The sequence below is a fragment of the Rhipicephalus sanguineus genome, chromosome 3 (genome assembly GCF_013339695.2).
Source record: "Rhipicephalus sanguineus isolate Rsan-2018 chromosome 3, BIME_Rsan_1.4, whole genome shotgun sequence".
Classification (NCBI taxonomy): Eukaryota; Metazoa; Arthropoda; class Arachnida; order Ixodida; family Ixodidae; genus Rhipicephalus; species Rhipicephalus sanguineus.
The window spans coordinates 148,722,617-148,742,146 of NC_051178.1; the positions used below are offsets into that span (position 1 = coordinate 148,722,617).

The 19,530-nt window shown below is 47.9% G+C and overlaps 1 protein-coding gene across 1 annotated transcript in view; it reads right to left on the reverse strand.

The window, feature by feature from the left end:
- Positions 1-39: 39 nt before the first annotated feature.
- LOC119387434 (solute carrier family 12 member 2-like) overlaps positions 40-19,530 on the reverse strand; it is a 125,303-nt gene continuing 105,812 nt past the window's right edge. The window contains 10 exon segments of the mRNA XM_037654831.2: positions 40-735; positions 2,032-2,099; positions 4,731-4,845; positions 5,780-5,866; positions 7,364-7,478; positions 8,131-8,403; positions 10,189-10,388; positions 14,733-14,839; positions 16,425-16,559; positions 17,768-17,879. Of these exon segments, the coding sequence (XP_037510759.1) occupies positions 600-735; positions 2,032-2,099; positions 4,731-4,845; positions 5,780-5,866; positions 7,364-7,478; positions 8,131-8,403; positions 10,189-10,388; positions 14,733-14,839; positions 16,425-16,559; positions 17,768-17,879 (1,348 nt within the window). The 3' untranslated portion in view covers positions 40-599.

Here is a 19,530-nt window from a genome sequence, read left to right on the forward strand (position 1 = left end):
GGTCTGCTTCGCCGGGGAGCTAATAATGGGTCCGGGATTTGCGACCCATCACTATGTGATGCCAGTCGACAGCATGTGAAAAAGTAGTACGGAATTAAAGAGAGTCAGAAACAAAAATAAAAAAGGGTGGATATGAAAGCAACAACGAGACCTAATACTATGTACTAGGCGGACAACAATGAACCGCCGTCTCCTTGAGACGAACCGACGTCCACCGTCGCGTAGCAACGAGAAGGAACGTGTTCACCACGGCACGACTGTTGTCCGGCCGGAATCTTCTATAGCGTAGTGGACCATCGGAAGAAGAGTGCTCGCGTCGAATGCCATTACTTCGATGCCGCGGTGGTCGTAAGAAACAATAAACACGAGACATATACACACACACGCGCGCACGCACGCACACAGAAATAGCGGGTTCTGGAAGCCCGGTTCCAGAGGCTAGCGCCCAATGTCCAAACGGCGAGGCGGTACGCACAATGCCGCCCCCAGGAAAGTTTCGCAGTCTTCGAAGACTTGTCTTGGCTGCCAAGTCGCTTCGACGATGCTACGCGTCTCGCCGCCTGGACTAATGAGGGGCGCGAGAAGAAGGCACGCCGTCACTAAGAGTAGAAGGTGAGCACGCTAGTCTGGTTGCCTCGGATGAGCAGGAACGGCGGCAGGTCCCTGGTCAGGGTCTCCAGCCACGCCATGTACATGGAGGCCGAGCAGGTGCTCTTGCGCGGCATCGGGAGGGTCCTGTCGATGGGAAAGCGGACAGCCATGAGTGTCATCGGGATATTGGAGTGCTCACAAGCTTTACAAGCTCACGAGCTGTTGGTGCAGCTTCCTGCCTCAACGGAACAAGGTAAACGTACAGTGAAGTGGCCTTTACGTAACAGTAAACAGCAATGTTCGGTAGTGGTTTAGTTGTAAATTCGAGAGAACTGCGTTAGCATTACATCGGGAGGGGGGGAGGGGGAGAGAAATGCTTTAATGAAATGCTGGATGTAAGTCTGGCTGTTCACCTGACATGCTGCTCCAGGTACAACTCCGAGATCTTTTTCCACGGTTTTTGTTAACGCTCGACAAATTGCAGAAGAAAAAGATATGCATATCGAGACAAAATTACAAATTATTGCGATAGCAATTATATGGACAGTCTCGGTTGGTTTTTGCCGTCGCCGTCGTGTACCGTATATATATATATATATATATATATATATATATATATATATATATATATATATATATATATAAAGTCCCCAAAAAATAATCCAGAAAAATGCTTCCGAAGCGCGGAATCGAACCAGCGACCTCTCGCTCCGCAGCGCGTGGCGCTAACCACTACGCCACAAAGCGCACATCCTTCAGCTAGCTAACGGCGAGCGTTATATACACACCCTTTACCGCTGGCAGGACTCAGAGACGGCAGGCGCTTATAAGCGTTTCTTCATTACCAGCGAGATGGCGCGAGGAGCGCAACGGGCGCATTTAAAAGTCGTCGGCAAGCTCGCTCGCTTCTTCTAATATTTGCGCAGGGAGAACCTTGCCCTTCCGCTGTCTGCTTGCGCGGTATTTCATTCAAACTATAAGGCATCACCAGTGATGGCAACAGCCGCGGAAACATTTGTAAACCGGGAGCGCGACGGGCGCGCTAACAGACTGCGCCTAAAGAAGCCACTTCATTCGAATCCTTTCTATGCTTTCAATACTTCCGTTATGTCACTTACCTCTCTCCTTTGACGTCACCTTTCGCTCATCAGGTTAGACCCCGGTCATGCCTAACTGCCGTTATAACATTTCTGGTCCTGCCATTTGACGACATAGTCTGGTTAGACGAACAGGACGACCGAACTTATAGTCATTAGACACGCTGTTGTCATTGGCTCTGCTTGACTTGGCTAACGAATGTGCGGGAGAAGCTGGCTCGTTTTTCCCTGACATGACCGAATACATCATAAGAATAATCAATATGTTACAAACCCACTCGCACACACGCACGTACATACGCACACGAATTTACTGAGTAGCGGAAAAGCTGGAGGTACTCACATAGCGACCAAAGTAGCATTCTTGGAATGTTTCTGCAGGAGCTCCCGAAGACGCAGGTGTCGGTACGTCTGGGTAAGCGAAACAGAAGGGGAAATGACAAGGACACAATGATGAGACGAAACGTGTTGACAGCTGTTGCAGACAGGGCATTGCCTCTGACATTCCTACCATACGTCGGCTACTCCGTGACTCCAAGCCGCACTGCATGTTCGGCCGAATTCAAAAGCGACCAAACGGAAATTCGGCTAAACCTTTCCTGCCCTATCGAAGCTCACAAGCTCGATCAGGGACCAAATTCGCAAATCATTTTGTTCGTACGTGCTTACTGTCATGGAGCAGACGCCGTCACTATAATAGGAGTGTCACGCGGGCACTTTCGATCGCGACTGAGCCCCGATTAGGATCGAATTTCTCGACGGCTATTGGCTCCCCTTCGCATCTTTCGCGAATAAAGCTAATCGAGATCAAGAAACCTGGTCCCGATCAGGCTCGATCACGATCGAAAGTGCGCCATGTGACACCCGTGTAATATGTACATAAACATTGGCTCGCATCAAACATTAGGCCTAATTCACTCTAAGAAAAAAAAAGAGTCAGTTGACTCTTTCTTGTGAGTCCTGACTTGCAGCGCATATGACTCTCTTTAAAGAGACGCGTGAACTCTCTTCGGAGAGTCGTGGTACCCATAAGAGTGCCATGGTGTCTCTTTAAAGAGAGTCATATACGTGGCGAGTCAGTACTCTCAGGAAAGCGTAACAGAGTAATTAGCTCTTCAAATGCTATTAAAAAATTATTGCCTTCTAGAAAGGTGAGAAGTCACTGTTCGGCTACACTCTTCAAAATAAAGTTAGTAAATAGGTGGCAAATACATACGCCTACTGGTGTCTTTGACTACCTTGTTACACGATATGTGCTATATCCAGGTTCTAGTAAGGCTACCAAGTGCTGCTCTTTCTAGCCAGAGCGGTTTCTTCGTGTCTTCTTCTTTTCTTTCGTTCTTTTTTTGTTACTACGTAAGCCACTTCCACATTATATATACATGCATCGTTCATCCGAAACCTGCCGCACCGTGTAACGAAATGCTCTTCGCGTTTACGAGTTGACTGGGTGTGAGCAGTCTAACGCATTTTTGTAGGCGCCCGAGAGTTTACAGAAACTATAAAAGAAAGTAATAAAGGCACTCTTCAAATAGGTGCTGCGCTGTTGCGAGGATATGCAGAATCCAAATGCAATTGCGAGTTAAGTTTAACAAAACGTCTACACACTTTCGTAGTGGTCATTTTCTTCACACATATTGCTGTACTCTCCTTCAGTTAAGAAATGGTGGCTCGAAAGTTCGCGATGCTTTTCTCGCGGAAGAAGCCGCGCGAAACGCTTTTGTGTACGGCCCCATACCTTCGCGCTCATTCGTTATCAGGCGACTCGAGAGAGTCGAGGTGCAGCTGCAGCAACCTCTCGTCACACATCGCGTCAATAGAGCGTAAGTGCCTGTCGCGACACATTCCATTACCAGGCGATAACTCATCGGTGTTTCATCGGTTATCTCAAGAGGACGTGCGACGTCAAGAAGAAGTTGCGTGTGCCGCCCTGCGATATCTCGTTGAATGTGAGGTTCCATTATCTTTCAGGTCTGTTATCGTCTTTTCGTTTTTCTAAGCGCTCTTAATCCTGATAGATCTGTGTTTGTGGCTATACTGACGGGGCGAGCAGCACAAGATGATGTTCGAGCCAAAGATGCCCTACATCCACCTTATCTATATACAACGCAGCAGTTGGCTGGTCACATGTTATCACGAAAAAACCACCGGCAGACCACCGCTCGAAAGTATCGACGGTCATCAACGCGAACGAGTTTTCCCAGACTAACCTGCGTTACCCCGCGTTAATGGCACTAGGTGCACGTGAAACCTAGAGTTACTCTATATGCTACCTTTAGATACCAGTGTTGCGCGTAGGTCTGGCTAGCGACCACGGCTATGAGGCGAAGCCGTACTCCGTTTTTGCAGGCGCCATGCCTACCGTGTCGCCTGCTCCAGGCGGCGCGGTACCTGTGTCTCCAAACATGCCTGATCGGCATGCTTGGCGTGTCGAAAACCAGTGATTAGCTTGACTGTCGATGACTACTGTCAGTCCACTTCGCTGCAGCGGCGGCGTCGAGAAATACAAAAATTGGCCCGAGCGTCAGCATCTCCGCAACGAATGGTTGCTGCTGGCGTTTGGAAGACAGACGCGCAACTCTGCTACCTAAAGGCCGCATATACAGTAACTCTAGCGAAACCAAAGCAGGGGAGCTCATCTTAACGAGTGGACGTACTTAAGAACATCGGCTGGAGCGAGTCTAACGCATGCAACAGGTTACCGTAACCTCCGCAAGTTACTTCGACTGCTTGCATTCATTCCGCAAATTGATGGTTAACGTTATCGGGTTTTCATTCATTATTAAAATCGTTAAATGAGTTAGATGTTACGCGTTCATCTTCCAAACTTAGCAAGCGCAACGAAAGGCGGTTTCCTGTGTCCCGTCTTTTGTTTCGCTTGATAAGTTTTGAAAGACGATCATGCGTTCGATGTGCCCGCCAACTAAATCAATGTAATGGCACGGAAACTGATGACACGTACCGCTGAGTTACATAATGATAAAGCCGCATCTCGTACGTGTTTATTTAACCTTGTTAATGAAAGAGACCGAGATCGCTTACCTTGTCCCTGAGCGCGAGCATCTCGGAGTCCGAGATCTCGAGTGGGTCGTGCTCCACCTCCGTGTCGTCCTCCGTCCGTCGCCACTTGCGGACCAACTCTTCAAACTCGCGCTTGCTGCACAGGTGCAGAAAACAAACAAACAAGCACAAACATCAGTTTCGGTGCACGTCATCCACGCGACCTCCATATGTATTACATACGGCACGTCGCGTTCCCTTGCTTAGGTGTTACCTTAATTATCATAACTAAGGTAACTGCGACGTGATGTGCAACAGGGGAATGTTTGCAGCGGTAATTTCCCACAGCGTATTCTATCCTTACTGCGTCTTTGTACACGGTGTCACAACATTAAGGATACTGAAATTAGGGTCACTGCAAGACTCAAGTTTCATACATCACTTGCCAGCACTTGCTATGTTACCGCGTAGTGGAATATGTCTCGACGGGCCGATTGGGCGTTGAAACAAAAACTCATAATGACGCTCGAACGGTCAAAGTAGGCGCCATCATACAACAATTGATACAACTGTCGAGCTTGCTGCGCTCCATTTTTGCATCCGTTATTCTCGCCGACCATTGGGCGAAAAAAAAGAAAAATCTCGGGACGGGTTTTTTCAACCACAAGGTACAAGAAGCCAGCTGGCCAAATCTCTATTGACTAGAAGTTGTCTTGTTTTCTATTTTTGATTGTTGCTTAATAAAGCAGCTCTTTCCTGACGTTCTTCCTGATTGTATGCGGTGACCCTACTCTAGAGCTCGAGCAATTGCGAGCCTTACAGAACCTCACACCGAAATGCCGCTTGAGTTCCAGTTCTGACGTTAAAAAAATCCGAATTTTTTTCGGGGTATATCTCCCGGCGACGTTTGACAATAGGTACACTTCACTATAGCCTTGTGGTATAGTATAGTCTTCGGGTACAGCAATTTCGCCCTGTCACAAAGCTCGCAACCTACGGAAGATGTTGAAAGCACCCACACAAAACAACATGCTCGACAGCTGACGAGACGTTTAAACGAACCCCACAAAAGGTAGCGAAACGTGGCGTACCTCGATTCAGCCGGAGGCCGCACAATGTCCGGGATGACTGTGACGTCAGAGTACTCGATCCGGAACTTGCTCAGCAGCGACGCCATGCTGCGCAAACAAAGCGGTGGTCACCTCAGAGCAAATGGCAGTCCTTTCAAACGCTAAGGTCAGCGATGTCAAAGGCAAACTTTCAAAGGCTATAAGGCTGGAGGGTGACATCTTTTGGCGCAGACACCATAAGGAACACCTTGGCGCTTTTCTGAACGCCGTCGAAATTCCGCCGCGTTGACGATTTTAGCCAATAGGAAAAGTCACAGCTGCCCCGTGAGCCAGTCACAGCTGACGGGATGGCATATAGCGATACGATAGAAGAAAAAAAAAAAAGGTCATCGACCAGTCGATGGTTTCAGGGACGTCTCGCTCTCCACGACTGGCATGGCTTTATTGCGTTGCTCTAAAAGTACATATCGGCAAAAACGGCAGTCTAAATCTACCGCTTCCAGGATGAGGACATCGTGGAGAAATTCCATTGCGGTGCAGTATATATAAGGAGTAAATAAGTACGAATAAGGGTTATAAATATGGCCGCGCTCTTGGAAGAAAAGCAGTAGACACTTCAGTCAGAAGTACTTAGATCTCTTTTACTTTTTTTTTCTTTTTACGATTAAAGTCAATAAGTGGCGCCCCAGATTGTTGGTTTAATAAGCTTATTGCGATTTGAAAACAGCAAAACATTGAGTGCGTTCGCCTCCGAGATCACGGGACGATCTTGAAGTTCCTGAAGCACAGCGACAGCAATTTCCGGGTCGTCGAGATTTGGCTCTACAGTTTTCGTGGCAGCAGTTAACTCCTCGTGGCGCTCTCGGCGCAGCGAGCCAGCGGTCGCTGTAGTTAAAACATGGCGGGTAGCTTATTACAGTCGCTTAAATTGCAACATATAAGCATAATAATCACTTTGTTTCGCGGCTACTCGAGTTCTTCATCCGTGAAAGAAATGACGACGATTCAGTGCATAAGTGCGCTACCATATCATAAATTCAAATTTTTCCCCATCGATGCTACATGCAGAGGTAATGAATAATAAACACAACGACGAAAGCCGCATAACTATTAGTTATGGTGACACGATGGCACAAATTTTTCACTGAAGGAGATAAAACGTATCATCCGAAAGCCGTCTTATCCAAGGCAAGGCACGAAAAAGCACGAAAATGGGTGTACTCAATGCGGCTAGCATTGGACACATCTTGTGGCCAGAGAAAGGGCAAGGGCTCTTTCAGCTCTCTCAGAGCGGCGATTTCTCCACGCTACTGCCGCAGAATATGCACGGCTGCGGGCGTGTAACACGTCCGTGGGTCGCTGGGATGTCATTTAAGCTATAGCACGCTGCATTACGAAGCTACGAGTTTTGGAAACACCAGTAAAAGCCCTCTGCAGTCGCATTATCCAACTTGATGTGATAAGCGGTCGCATTAACCGCGTGAAAATATTTTGTTCTCACGGGGCGTAAACCGAAAGGTAAAGCGTATTATCCGAAGGACGCACTACACGGAATCGTCTCAATGAGATGCCAGTATTATCTTGTAAAGGTCATTGATTTCTCACTTTCGTTGTTCCCGGTCGAGTTCCTCCTTCTTGTTGGCCAGCGAGAAGACGCGCAGCTTGCATCCGCTCCAGTTGTTGCGTGTGGTCAGCAGGTACGGTATGAGCATAGTCAAACCTGCAGGCAGCACCACAGGAGGTCATTCAGCTGGGCTCATATAGTCCGAACTAGAATACTGACGAATCTGGAATATTGGCGAGTCTGACTCGGAGTGAGCCCTAGGACAAGAAGCAGTAATTGTGAGCGAGTCTGAGTGGACACCGTTTACTTTCTCAACCAATGACTACTGACACCGCAGAGCACATGCACGTATCTTTAGTGACGTCCACGCGTGTGCATAAAACACCAGAGGCGACGGCCAAGGAGCACTCACTGAAAAAGAACTGTGACCTGCGAGCTCTGCGCGCTTGTGCTGCGGAATCACGAATTCTCCGCATTTTGCAATAGTGCGATGGCGCATTCCTTGCTAGCTCCATGGGCTTGCCGACACCACTAAATTCACAAATGCTGCTAACCTAACTGCGAACAAGACAAAAGTTCAGGAGAACATGTAGAGCTGAAGTCATGAGGAATCGTCAAATCATAGTGCAAAGAACGTCGCGGGAGCTAACCTTTCAACAAGGGGCTTGCCTTCGTCAGAGCAAATTCTTTGTTTGACGATTTCTCGCAACATTAATACACCACCATTGGTAGAGTGATTAAACACCCGTATTTTAATACAGCTGACTCATCGTAATAGTTTCGACGTGCGATCTCCTTTCGTTCTCACCTCCGTCGTCGTACAACCACCAGACGTCGATGGTTCCCTTCTTCTGCTTGCGCAAGAACTGGTTGATGGACAGCGGCAGTTCCTTGGGCTCGTCGGGCGTCTTGTTCGCGTCCTCGGCACCCTGGTGGTGGTGCTGCTGCGGCACCACATTGACTACCACCGAGACAGGCTCGGGCTCGGCCAGCGGCGCCTTCTCGGAGGCGTTGCCAGGCATGCCCACCGCGCGACTCATGTGAGGAGTAGCCGGCGGGGAAGGCTCCCTGGAGCTGCCGCCTGCGTGGACACCGTGCGGCGGCTCGTTGGGATTTGTACACATAACGTGGCGAGCGAGAAATGCCTAGCGACCTATACTCCGTTCCACACATTAGGTGCACCGCTGTGGAAGTTATGCAAAAAGTTCGGTAAGCAAAGTCTCGCGCTTGGATTTCCTCGTTGTAGACGTGGCCTCCGTGATTGGCTCCGGATGCGCGCTACCGGAACTAATTGCAGAGACCAAGATACGAAAATAAAGTGAACTAAGCGATCTAGAACAACTTACTGGCAATCGTGTAAATAGCGGGGTATGTTTATTTAAAAGGTACAAAGCATCTTCATTTATTACTCAATCTAAAAATGAAAAAAAAAATGGCAGTACGGGTGGTAAGATAATTGAACTAATTCTTGGTGCGAACGAGTGCGAGAAGTCTCAATAGCCTCCATAGCGTTTCACCTGATGGATGATACGGTGTCTAGTTTCGTGTACTACAGAAAAGCCGAACGTTGAAAAAAGTCGGGCACAGAATCTGTCGAAGATGACTGTCAGAGCCAAGGTTACATATCTTTTTTTTTATTGCGCAGCTATACAAACAGTTCGGACGAAAGTTCCGTTATGTTCCGCATCAGTCCAACCGCGACAAGATGCCATCGTGCACCGAGAGACCTATGATATGAAAAGCGTGCGGGGGTGAGCCGAGAATGATTATGGCTTAACGCGCGCTCTATCATCGCACACCCAGCCATAGCAGCGGAGGTGATGCGGCGTAGAAACGGCGAGACGCACGGCTGTCTGTGAACGCGTATCTCTTTTTCGCTGTGTACAGTTAGTGTGACGTACATTTTATTTTAGGCGCTTCATTTGCGCTGCAGCAACTTGGAATGATTTGACGTGCTGTACAGTGTCACATAGCGTCTCGAAGTTCTATCTTCAGATAGCGAAAAATAAGAAGAAAAACCGAAACAGTATTTACTTTCATGAGTCACCATCATCATCATCATCATCAGCCTGTCTACGCCCACTGCAGGGCAAAGGCCTCTCCCATGTTCCGCCAATCAACCCGGTCCTTTCATGAGTGTTGCTACGCAACTCCAATCATGCGCCAAGCATTTCAAAGCCCTAGATCGAACGAGTGGATGACTTGCACTGCAAGTTCGGTTGTTCTATGCGTGCACTTGGCTTCTGCACTCGGAAACGCTGGTTCAAATCCTTTCCATGGGACACACCATTTTTCTTTGTTGAGTGAAAGCTTGTGTTGACCCGCACAGCAGTCCTCGCCCGCATACCTATGCTTCTACAGTGCCAAAATTGAGACTCAACTTTTCCTCTGCCTGTTGCGTTCGCCCGAAAGTGGACTACAGAACAGCCGGGATGTTCGTATGAAATCGCACTACTACCCACATGCCAATAGGGTTCCGCTTCTTCTCATCACGAGTTCCGTGTACGCCAAACAGCGCTGCAGGCATACGGGATATGATAATACGCAAAACAAAGGTATTCCAGCAAGCGCATCTCGTCCCATTTCGCTAGAGCCATAGATAATTTCTTACCACTGCGACGCAAATTATTGCGATTACAAATGATATCGACACGAGCCTATAAGCGAATCAAGGTATAAATGTTGCCGAAATTACCGGAAGGTCTACACATGCCCGAAATGCTATCACTATACATGTGCCGTCCTGACTATGCGGAGGGTTGCGATTAAGGGTTTCCTTTCGTTAGCATCAGGGTTCATCTACCTTTAAATGTAGCACAAGCTAACCTAAAGACTCGCGCTCGTAGAGATCAGGCATGTGTCTCACCCATGGAGAGCTGTGCGCTGGAGATGTTCCGCGGGAAGGCCCCGGACGAGTTCTCGCGCTCAATGCCTCCAGGCACGGTGAGCATGTCGAGCTTCTTGCCGTTGGCGGCTACCGCTGTGTCCTGGTCCGCGTACTCCGAGTAGTCGTGGCCCTCGGGCAGCCGAAGGATACACACGGACATGTACAGATCCAGCACGTCGCTGCAACGCAGAGAAAGGCACAAGGCCTGTCAAGATGATGCTAACACGCGGCCCTCTGTCACTTCTTGTCTAACTGGGACTTCTTGTCTAACTTCTTGTCCCCCTGTAGCTGGTGCTCTTGTCTGCCTTGATCCAACTTCACGCTGTATCGCGTCAGGTTAAACCACGAACAATAGAGCGGATCCATGGCCAAACTGTCTGGGCTGGAGACTGTCACGCTCGAAACCCAGCTTTTCTCCAAACAACTATCACTCTTCAACTTTGAATTTCAAGATACCCACAGAAACTACTTTATCGTATTCTTAGGATATAACTGTACCCGCCACAGTGGTCTGGTGGTTATGGTGACCGCCACTGTTGACCCGAAGGACGCGGGATCGAATCCCGGCCGCGGCGGCCGCATTTTCGATGGAAGCGAAAATGCTTCAGTCCCTTGTACTTAATTTAGGTGCATTTTAAAGAACCCCAGGGGGTCGAAATTTCCGAAGCCCTCCACTACGGCGTATCTCATAATCATACCGTGGTTTTGGGACGTTAAACCCCAAGAATTGTTAGTTATTATTAGGGTATAAGTGTGTTGCGACAACTAAGCAACATTCGAAGATCTTGAGAAAGAATACTGTACAACGTGCACAGATTGAAAGGCTTTGCGAGGGCCAGATAGTTTTATTGTTTCCTTACGGTCTCTAATTAATTTCTCGCGGCTGTATACATGTATGTATGTATGTATGTATGTATGTATGTATGTATGTATGTATGTATGTATGTATGTATGTATGTATGTGTGTGTGTGTGTGTGTGTGTGTGTGTGTATGTATGTATGTATGTATGTATGTATGTATGTATGCATGCATGCATGCATGCATGCATGTATGTATGTATGTATGTATGTATGTATGTATGTATGTATGTATGTATGTATGTATGTGCGTTCGTGCGCATGTGTGTGTGTGTAACAGAAAAGTATACGCTGAACCCGAAGAAATATTGCAAAGTAAACGTAAACACGCCTAAGAAACAAAACAATTCGTTTACTAATGTTGCGGCTGGTAGAACCAGCCTTCACAGTGAATTCGGTTGGCCGACACCTTCCTTTTAAAGGTGCAGGAAAGTGAGGGGATAGTAGTTATGGAACTTATGGATGCACACACAAAAGCCTGCTGGCCGGTTGTCGATTACTTGTGTCACGACACTGCAAGTATTGAACGCTACTACACAGACACTTTCTCAAAGCTTTCTTTTGTAAGAAATCCGTATCGATTGTCTTGTATATTTGTGCTACAAACGAGGGACGCCGATTTTCCTTTGTAGACGAAGCCTTCGTAGCAAGTGTTCTCTTTTTACACCTGTTTTGCACCGGGGGTAAAACGCATTCATAATTATATTTCAGTGGTTAAGGTGCACAAGTTCGAACACAACCCTGCAAACGGTTTGGAGTACTGTATACTCTACTGTGTGAGGGCTGTAAGTCGTCCCAATATATTTGTCGATTTAATCTGCTGGTGTGGAGTTGTGTTAAGAACAAATTATTAGCGATTTAGGTTGCTATAAGCATCCTGCTATAGGACAGCAGTAAGCTGCCCCGGTACGTTTTGGAACATTTTCGAAGACGAAGCTGTGGAGTTCTAGTAGGCTGTGTTTAGAACAAAATGTGAAGGATATAGTGTACCATTTGTTCTCTACTCTTGGAGAGCGGTCTGCCATCCGGGTACCTACGATTGAGGCGCGTCGTCGCAGTTCGCATTGTGTGTTTAGAAGAAGCGGATAACGCTTTAGAGTACTTTGTACTCTACTACGGGAGAGCAGTAAGCCGTCCCAGATCAAGGTAAGTGGATTTGCCTGTAGATTGGATTTTCCTGAAGTGGATTTTCCTCGATGTAGAAGTCACGTTTAATGCGAAGCATGCTACGCAGAGTAATCCACCAGTCACTTCGGCGGTTCGTACAGTAAAATAAAAACTACCTCGACACATGCGCTGATTTGCGATATTTTTATCTGCGAAATTACTTACTAAATCACCAACTGTACCTGAATATCCTCATGAGAAAAAGATATATGTCATCAGAGGCATAATTCTCTTAAAGTAAAGAGCAAGCCTCCTCTCCAATAATTTGTGGTTTTGGTGCGCCTGTTTGGCCGAAGAACGCAGCGAGCGATTCTCTAGGATGTGGATATACCCCTAGTTGCTTCGCAAGAAAATACGTCACGTCTGCGTTTCGTGCGCTCACGAATAGGCAGCGGTAAGAATCACCACCCAAGCTTAAAGGGGTCATGAAGCACCCCTTGGGCTGATTGAAAAAACACATCCTGCGGAAAGCTGACACGGCTATGAACTGCTCTGCCAAATATTACAGTCGTGCGCGCCGCGTAATGGCCACAAGCAAAGCGCGAAGTTGCCGTTTCCCCAGGCACCCTCTTTTCAAACAGAGGCCGGTTCTCACTCTCGTCGGTGGGCGGGGCGTCTGTCCGCTGTACGTCGCAAGAGACATAGCATGCTTATTGGCCGATAGCCGACGTAAATCGAGAGCGGCGTTCATTTCAGATGCGCTTCTTGCCGCGGGGTGCCGCCACTTGCCGGCGCCGCACTCCTCAGTACACGGTAGCCGCACTCGCGCAAGCGAATCACAGCGGGAGAGCGATGGCGTTTCATGACGCGCGCTGGCGTAACTTCTTTCCCCCATGCCATCCCTCCCTGTCTAGCTTTCAGTGCGCTCGTCGGCACGAGAAAAGAGAGAAAGCGCTGGGAGCGTGCGCCAAACCCCCGTAACTCCGCTGATTCTTGACGGATTCGAGAAATTTTTGCGGCAATCGATTCGGGAGGCAGTACACTCCAATACTGAGGTCATTAGATCATTACTTGGAAAAGTGGTTCATGACCCCTTTAATTATTAAACGCGAAAACTGACCGTCGGCGTCCCTCGGAGTCGGCATCAACACGGGTGGTGCGGAAAATCATCACGACGTCACAGATCACCATAATTTGTGACGTCATCATGACATCACTATGACGTCAAATAAAGTGACGTCACACGATGACGTCATCACAAGACACCGTCGCTTGGTCAAAGGTAGGCCGATCACGGAGGCAGTGCAAAACCAGGTGAGGTGCAGAAAGCTTTCGGAGGGGGGCGCGGGAGGATCAATACATCATAATAATATCTGGGGTTTTGCATTCCAAAACCACGATATGATTATGAGGCCTCCAGTATTTTCGCCTCCATCGAAATTGCCACCGCCGCGGCCGAGATCGATCCCGCGTCATTCGGGTCAGCAACCGAGCACCGCAACCACTGTTCCACCGCGGCGGCAGGATAAAAATAAACAACTCACATGGCCGCTTGTGCATCCGCCTTAGTCGACTCGAAGGCGTAAGCCATCTTCTTCTTCTAAGTGGATGTATTGAACCTTCGCGTCGTCTTTTATAAAGCAGTCATCGAGCCTTCCAGCGTTATCCATGGTGCTCGCGTAGACCTCTCAAACAAACGTGACTATTCGCGTCCTGCGCGTAATCTTGACAGAATGATCTCAAATAATCGCGAAGCTTCCCAAACATTGCGACGCGGTCTGCGCAAACAGTTTTTGTGGCTGAAACCCGAATACATCGAAATGAAGTTTATATACGCACGGGGCAACACATCGACTAAGAAAGATAAGATGGCTTTCGCCTTCGAGTCACCTCAGAAGAACGCACATGGTAACTCTAAACAAATTTGGGAGGCCAAGGAACGCCGATACGTTTAAAGTGTTTCGACCACTTTGGTTTCGACTTCCGCCACGTACGCGCCGGCACCACCGGCCCTACGCGTGTCAGCGTCTCGTGCTGCAACGATTCACGCGGTGTTCTTCGAGATACTTCTCATTGAACCCACGCTCCCGTATCGGTGTTTACGCTAACTGAAATTGTCCAAGCCGAGTGTGCAGCTCCCAAAAATATTCCGCCCTATACGACAATTCCCAGTGTCTGCTTAAATTTTCAAAATCTGGAATCATTATTACGCAATGGCAAAAACTCGCAGGGTCCCTTATATGCATTCGCCTAAGACGACTCGAAGGGGAAAGCTATCTTGTTTTTCTTCTCAGTTAGTTGTATTAAGGCCTTGATGACGTCACACGGTGGCGTCATCACATGGCTTTTTGCATCACTCGTGCTGACGCCGACGGACAATTTCCGCGTTTTATGAGGCATCTAAGGCTTTCTTCGCCTTAATAAGTTACGAGGCGCGACAGGGTAGGCGGCCTAAGGATGATGCCATGACCACACGGGTACCATATAAGCCAGCCGAGGTATTTGTTTTAGCTGCCAAGCGAACAAAAATCTATCGCGCAGTTCGCGCCATCACTCACTGGATGACGGTGAAGTACTTGAGAACCTCCTGGCGGTCGCACGTTTGCCAGTTGGACTTGTAGCCGATCATCACCACGTTGGGACGGAGCTTGCCCAGTCCGGAAGACTGTAATAAAAAAATTAATAAAAATAATGCGTCTTGCACCTCTTTCATTGATTTCGGTCACAACACGACAAATCTGTCTCCATCGAAAAATACTAGTTGCAAGAGGTAGTACCTTTGTCGCACGCTGAGAAATACGGTCGCATAAACTTGTACAGTGTTTATTTAAAAAAAAAAGAAAAAGAAAGCGTAACGTATTAGACGTGCCCTTTTGGAACACACGTATATCATCTGTCTACGTGTTTATTAGATAGGCTAATCAAGGGAAGTGAAGTCGATACCATAAGTGAAAACCTAGAGTGCATTAAGACGCATCTCGCGCTGACTTTAGAGAACTGATGCGCTTTTTTACTGACGGCCTTTCCATGACGGAAATTACGTCCGCAAAATTATTGCTGTAGCCCGGCTGGCATTAAAACAATTTTGCGTTAAAAGAAAGAAAAAGACAATGATTACAATTTCCTAGTCGCAATCTGACCCTGACGCGATAACAAAAAGCGTTCGATGGAGGTGAAATGCTGGAGGCCTGTGTACTGTGCGATGTCAATGCACCAAGTGGTCGAAATTTCCGGAGTCATCCACTACGACGTGCCTTATAAACATATCGTGGTTTTGGCACGTAAAACTCCGGCTAATATTATTTTAGCGATAAGGACAGTGATCGCCTCACGCGCCTCACCAGCGTTTCGGAGAAGTTAAGGTTCTAAATCACTTTATACCGGCGCCTTCCGCTGCTTTCGTTGGCTCTGTGGTGGGGCGAAGATTTCCATTATTGCGCCTCGGGTATCGGTGATCACTAAGTATTCCTTGCAATGGCAGTGAACAAATTTTGTCGCGTCTGATTCGGTAGCTGATGTGATGAATAGTATGCTAAAATAAGTATGCCCCCAAGGAATTTGCTCCCAGCAGTTTTACTAGAACACATGTGTCACCAATATTCACGAAATACTTACACGAAAGCAGTGCGAGCGGCCGAACCAATTACGAAGGCTTTGCGAGATACAGCCTTAGCAGCGAGACAACGAAGGCTCCGCTAATCTTCGTCTCCACAGGATAACGATTGATTCTTTCGACGACATTTTCTTACATTTACGGATGGCTTAGCACTCTGCCATAGTACTTAGTATGCTAAATCGACATTTTTTTATTTAAACGGCTCCCCCTTAATAGAGTACAAAGTACTCTTAACCGCTTAGTTTTACAGCCGAGCTGTAAGTGGTACAGCTGCTTTATTTGCGGTGTCCGTCCACGAACAGAAAAACCACGCGACCTCCTCCAATTACGTCACGTAATTACGCCATCGTGTGACGACAGAGAGCCACTACTTTTTAAGTCCTCAAATGACATCGTCGATCTGTCAAAGGTGTGACCGCGTCAGTGGAGTCTAGGCGCGGTCGTCTGTTGCAAGTATAGGTCGACAACTCATTCTGGGAACGCCCTAGGAGCAGCGCCCTTATGAGTGCAGCCGTCAGCTCAGCTGGTCATCCACCTTGGCAGAGTGGAATGGCTCCAACCATTCTTTTTTCTAAACACGTAATTCGCAGTCATCATGATGACGTCATCAACGACATCACCGCCACCCACCCACCTGCAGCATGGATCGCACGCCGTGCGTGAAGTCCTCGTCTCGCACCAGGGTGTAGAAGGCCTTGATCTTGCGTCGCTCGAGCCAAGCGTGGGCGCGGTTAGTGAGCGCGGTGCGCGACCGGTACGTCAGACGGTGCTGCAAGAACCACACAAACACCTGACGTCACGAGAAATGAAGACCAAGGAGCCAACACACGGACGACCATTTAAGGGCCAACTGCAGCAGAATTTCACTTTGGCTAAAGCGGTTACAAATGAGCACAGTATAAGTTGACTTCTCGAGGGCCTAATTTGTATATGGTGACAATATTATTGAGCGTAAGGCAAGACACGACGCTAAAGAAGGTTACACATGGGACAAGCGCTACTTTAAGCTGTTTATTCCACAAAGTGATCATGAAATATATGTAGTACGAACACGCGCGCGTGTGTTAGACATATGCATACGATAAGAGTATATGTATAAGAACAGAATGCGCGACGAGGTATCTGAATTCATTCGAGTATAGGCTGGCAGAAGGTTCATTAACGCACTCCGCGCTCCCTCTTCTTCATGTGATATCCTTCCAGCAGCAGTTGTTCCGTGTGTAACCTTCTTTTGTGCCCTATCTTGCACTCAATAATAGTGACACTACAGGGCTCCTAAACCACTCCGAGTTCAAACACGAGAGAGTGAATCCTTTCTCGCCTTCACTACCCTTCGCGCAGGCGCTATCGCCTCCTCGCCAATTATTTAATCGCAAAACACGTGGACGATGTCAGCGCTAAGCGTTGAGCCTATCAGGGTTTCGCATTTTCCGGCTGCACGCTGTTATCTTCAGTTGCGCAGTCGAAAACGCACAAAACGAAGTGAAATCAGTTGATCGCGCACGATAGTCATGCGAGACAAGACAGAACGGGCGTGCGACTGAATGGGGAAATTAGGGTGGGAGACAATTCAACATTGATAACTCTCGTATATGGACCAATGGAGAGTTTATTTCGTCATGACGTCAAGTGAACAGACTGCTGGCGTCACGAATTGCGCCGAAAAGACTGAAAACTCCAGGAGAGAATAACGCGCTCGTTTTTTCTATTTTCAGGGGTTGTTTGAGGGCTCTTTAATCACAGTATACACTATTAAAGCAATCGTAATGAACAAGTAGCTCGCTCAGTGTTGAAGCGGCGATGAGCACCAAATGAGTCTGCTTTTGTAGTGACACAGGTGCTGGGCTCTCGGTAAAGCAAGCGTTCTCGAGTACAGACTGATTCAGTATTTGAAACGTATGTTATGCGTCATTGATGTAACATGAGATACCTGGAATACGACCTCGTTTGGAGGACGAACACCAGGCCTATACTCACGGGCGAGACGTTGCCACAGATAAGCAGCGAGAGCTTCTTGGTGATGCTGTAGGCGAAGTCCACCAGAGGCGGGCGGTGGCTTGGGTCGCCGGTCAGCACCAAGATCTGAGGCCTGTATCAGTTAGAACATAGAGAAATCACGTGAACACTAGCCTATATAGAACTGCCGTTAGAGCAACTCCCTCTGTTCCTTTTTCTTCTGTATTGTGAAGCACCTTGAGAAAGCAAGTGCACTACTGCAGACTCCCGAACGCGGGCTCCATGGCTAATGCGAATTTCTTCTTTGTTAATGCATGGCCATTCTAACTTAATCGGAAATTGTAGGTCACCAAAGCTACTATGGGCTGAGAAATTTTAGAGTAGACTGTATTCTTAGGATAAGCGAAAACTCAGGCTTTTCGCAAGTCTTGTACTTTGCCTGGGTGATTTTGTCCCCTTAAAACAGGGAAGTGAATATGTCGAATAAACAAACGAACAGACAAGCATTTACAGCGATATCGTCCAGCGAGATCATTTTCGCAGCAAGCGTTCCTTCTGACGTTTCATTTCCTTGCACCTGAAACAAAACATTCCCGTACCTTCTCGTTGCACATAGCTTAAGCGTTACAAATTACTGCACGCCTCCGATACCGACGTTATCCGATGGTTGTATAGCGGTCCCTAGCAAGGGCAAGTTGTTTTTTAGCCCACGCATTTATGTCCTAATTACTGCCCTACAGTTAAAAACTACAAATAATGTGCCTTATGCCTTGCTTGGATTCAATGTCTATTTGCTTCATTAGGCTGCGTCTAACAAAAAAAAAGAAAGGAAAAAAACGAGTCATTGATCATTTCTCCCTTCGTTTACACGCTGATAAGCCGTTGGGCGATATTTAGCGATATTAGGGTTGTCGCGCCACCTGTGGGCAAAGAAGCAGACTGATAGACGCCTTCGATAACTGAGGCCGTGAGAACAAATGCTCGGCTGTTCTTATCAATATCGATGTATTCGGTAGCTTCGAAAAGGCAGAAGATGGCCGGGTTTCGGCAAGTCGTACGATAAAAACAAATCCGTCGAAAATATGCCTTTCAAACTAACGTGTTGGGTGACGTAAGTAAAAGGGGTCACAATACTACCTAGTAACCCTCTGCAAATGAAAAAAAAAAGTCACAGTTTCGCCGCAAGGGCGAAGCAATGAATGCGATAGCAAGAAACTAATGCTATACGAAGTGAGGCTCTACAATGGATACTCTCAGTTTGAACAGCGCTCCTGTTGCAAAGGCGGCCGAAGCAGCGAAGGAAGCTAGCGTGCTTCAAGTGTCGAGCTGTGACACTTGATAGTTCGCGCTCATCTTCTGTTGGTTCGTTTAGCGGCGTCCCTTGAGCTCAAGTGACTTTCGTACGTTCCGTAACATGAGCGCGGACATCACGGTGAAAGCGTGAAACATCCCTCTTCCCCTCACCACGAGAAAACTGCGCGAGCAGACAGCGGAAGGGCAAGGTTCTCCCTGCGCAAATATTAGAAGAAGCGAGCGAGCTGGTCGACGACATTTAAATGCGCCCGTTGCGCTCCTAGCGCCATATCGCTGGTAATGAAGAAACGCTTATAAGCGCCTGCCGTCTCTGAGTCCGTCCAGTGGTAAAGGGTGTGTATATAACGCTCGCCGTTAGCTACGTAGAGGATCTGCGTTTCGTGGCGTAGTGGTTAGCGCCACTCGCTGCGGAGCAAGAGGTCCCTGGTTCGATTCCGCGCTTCGGAAGCATTTTTCTGAATTATTTTTCT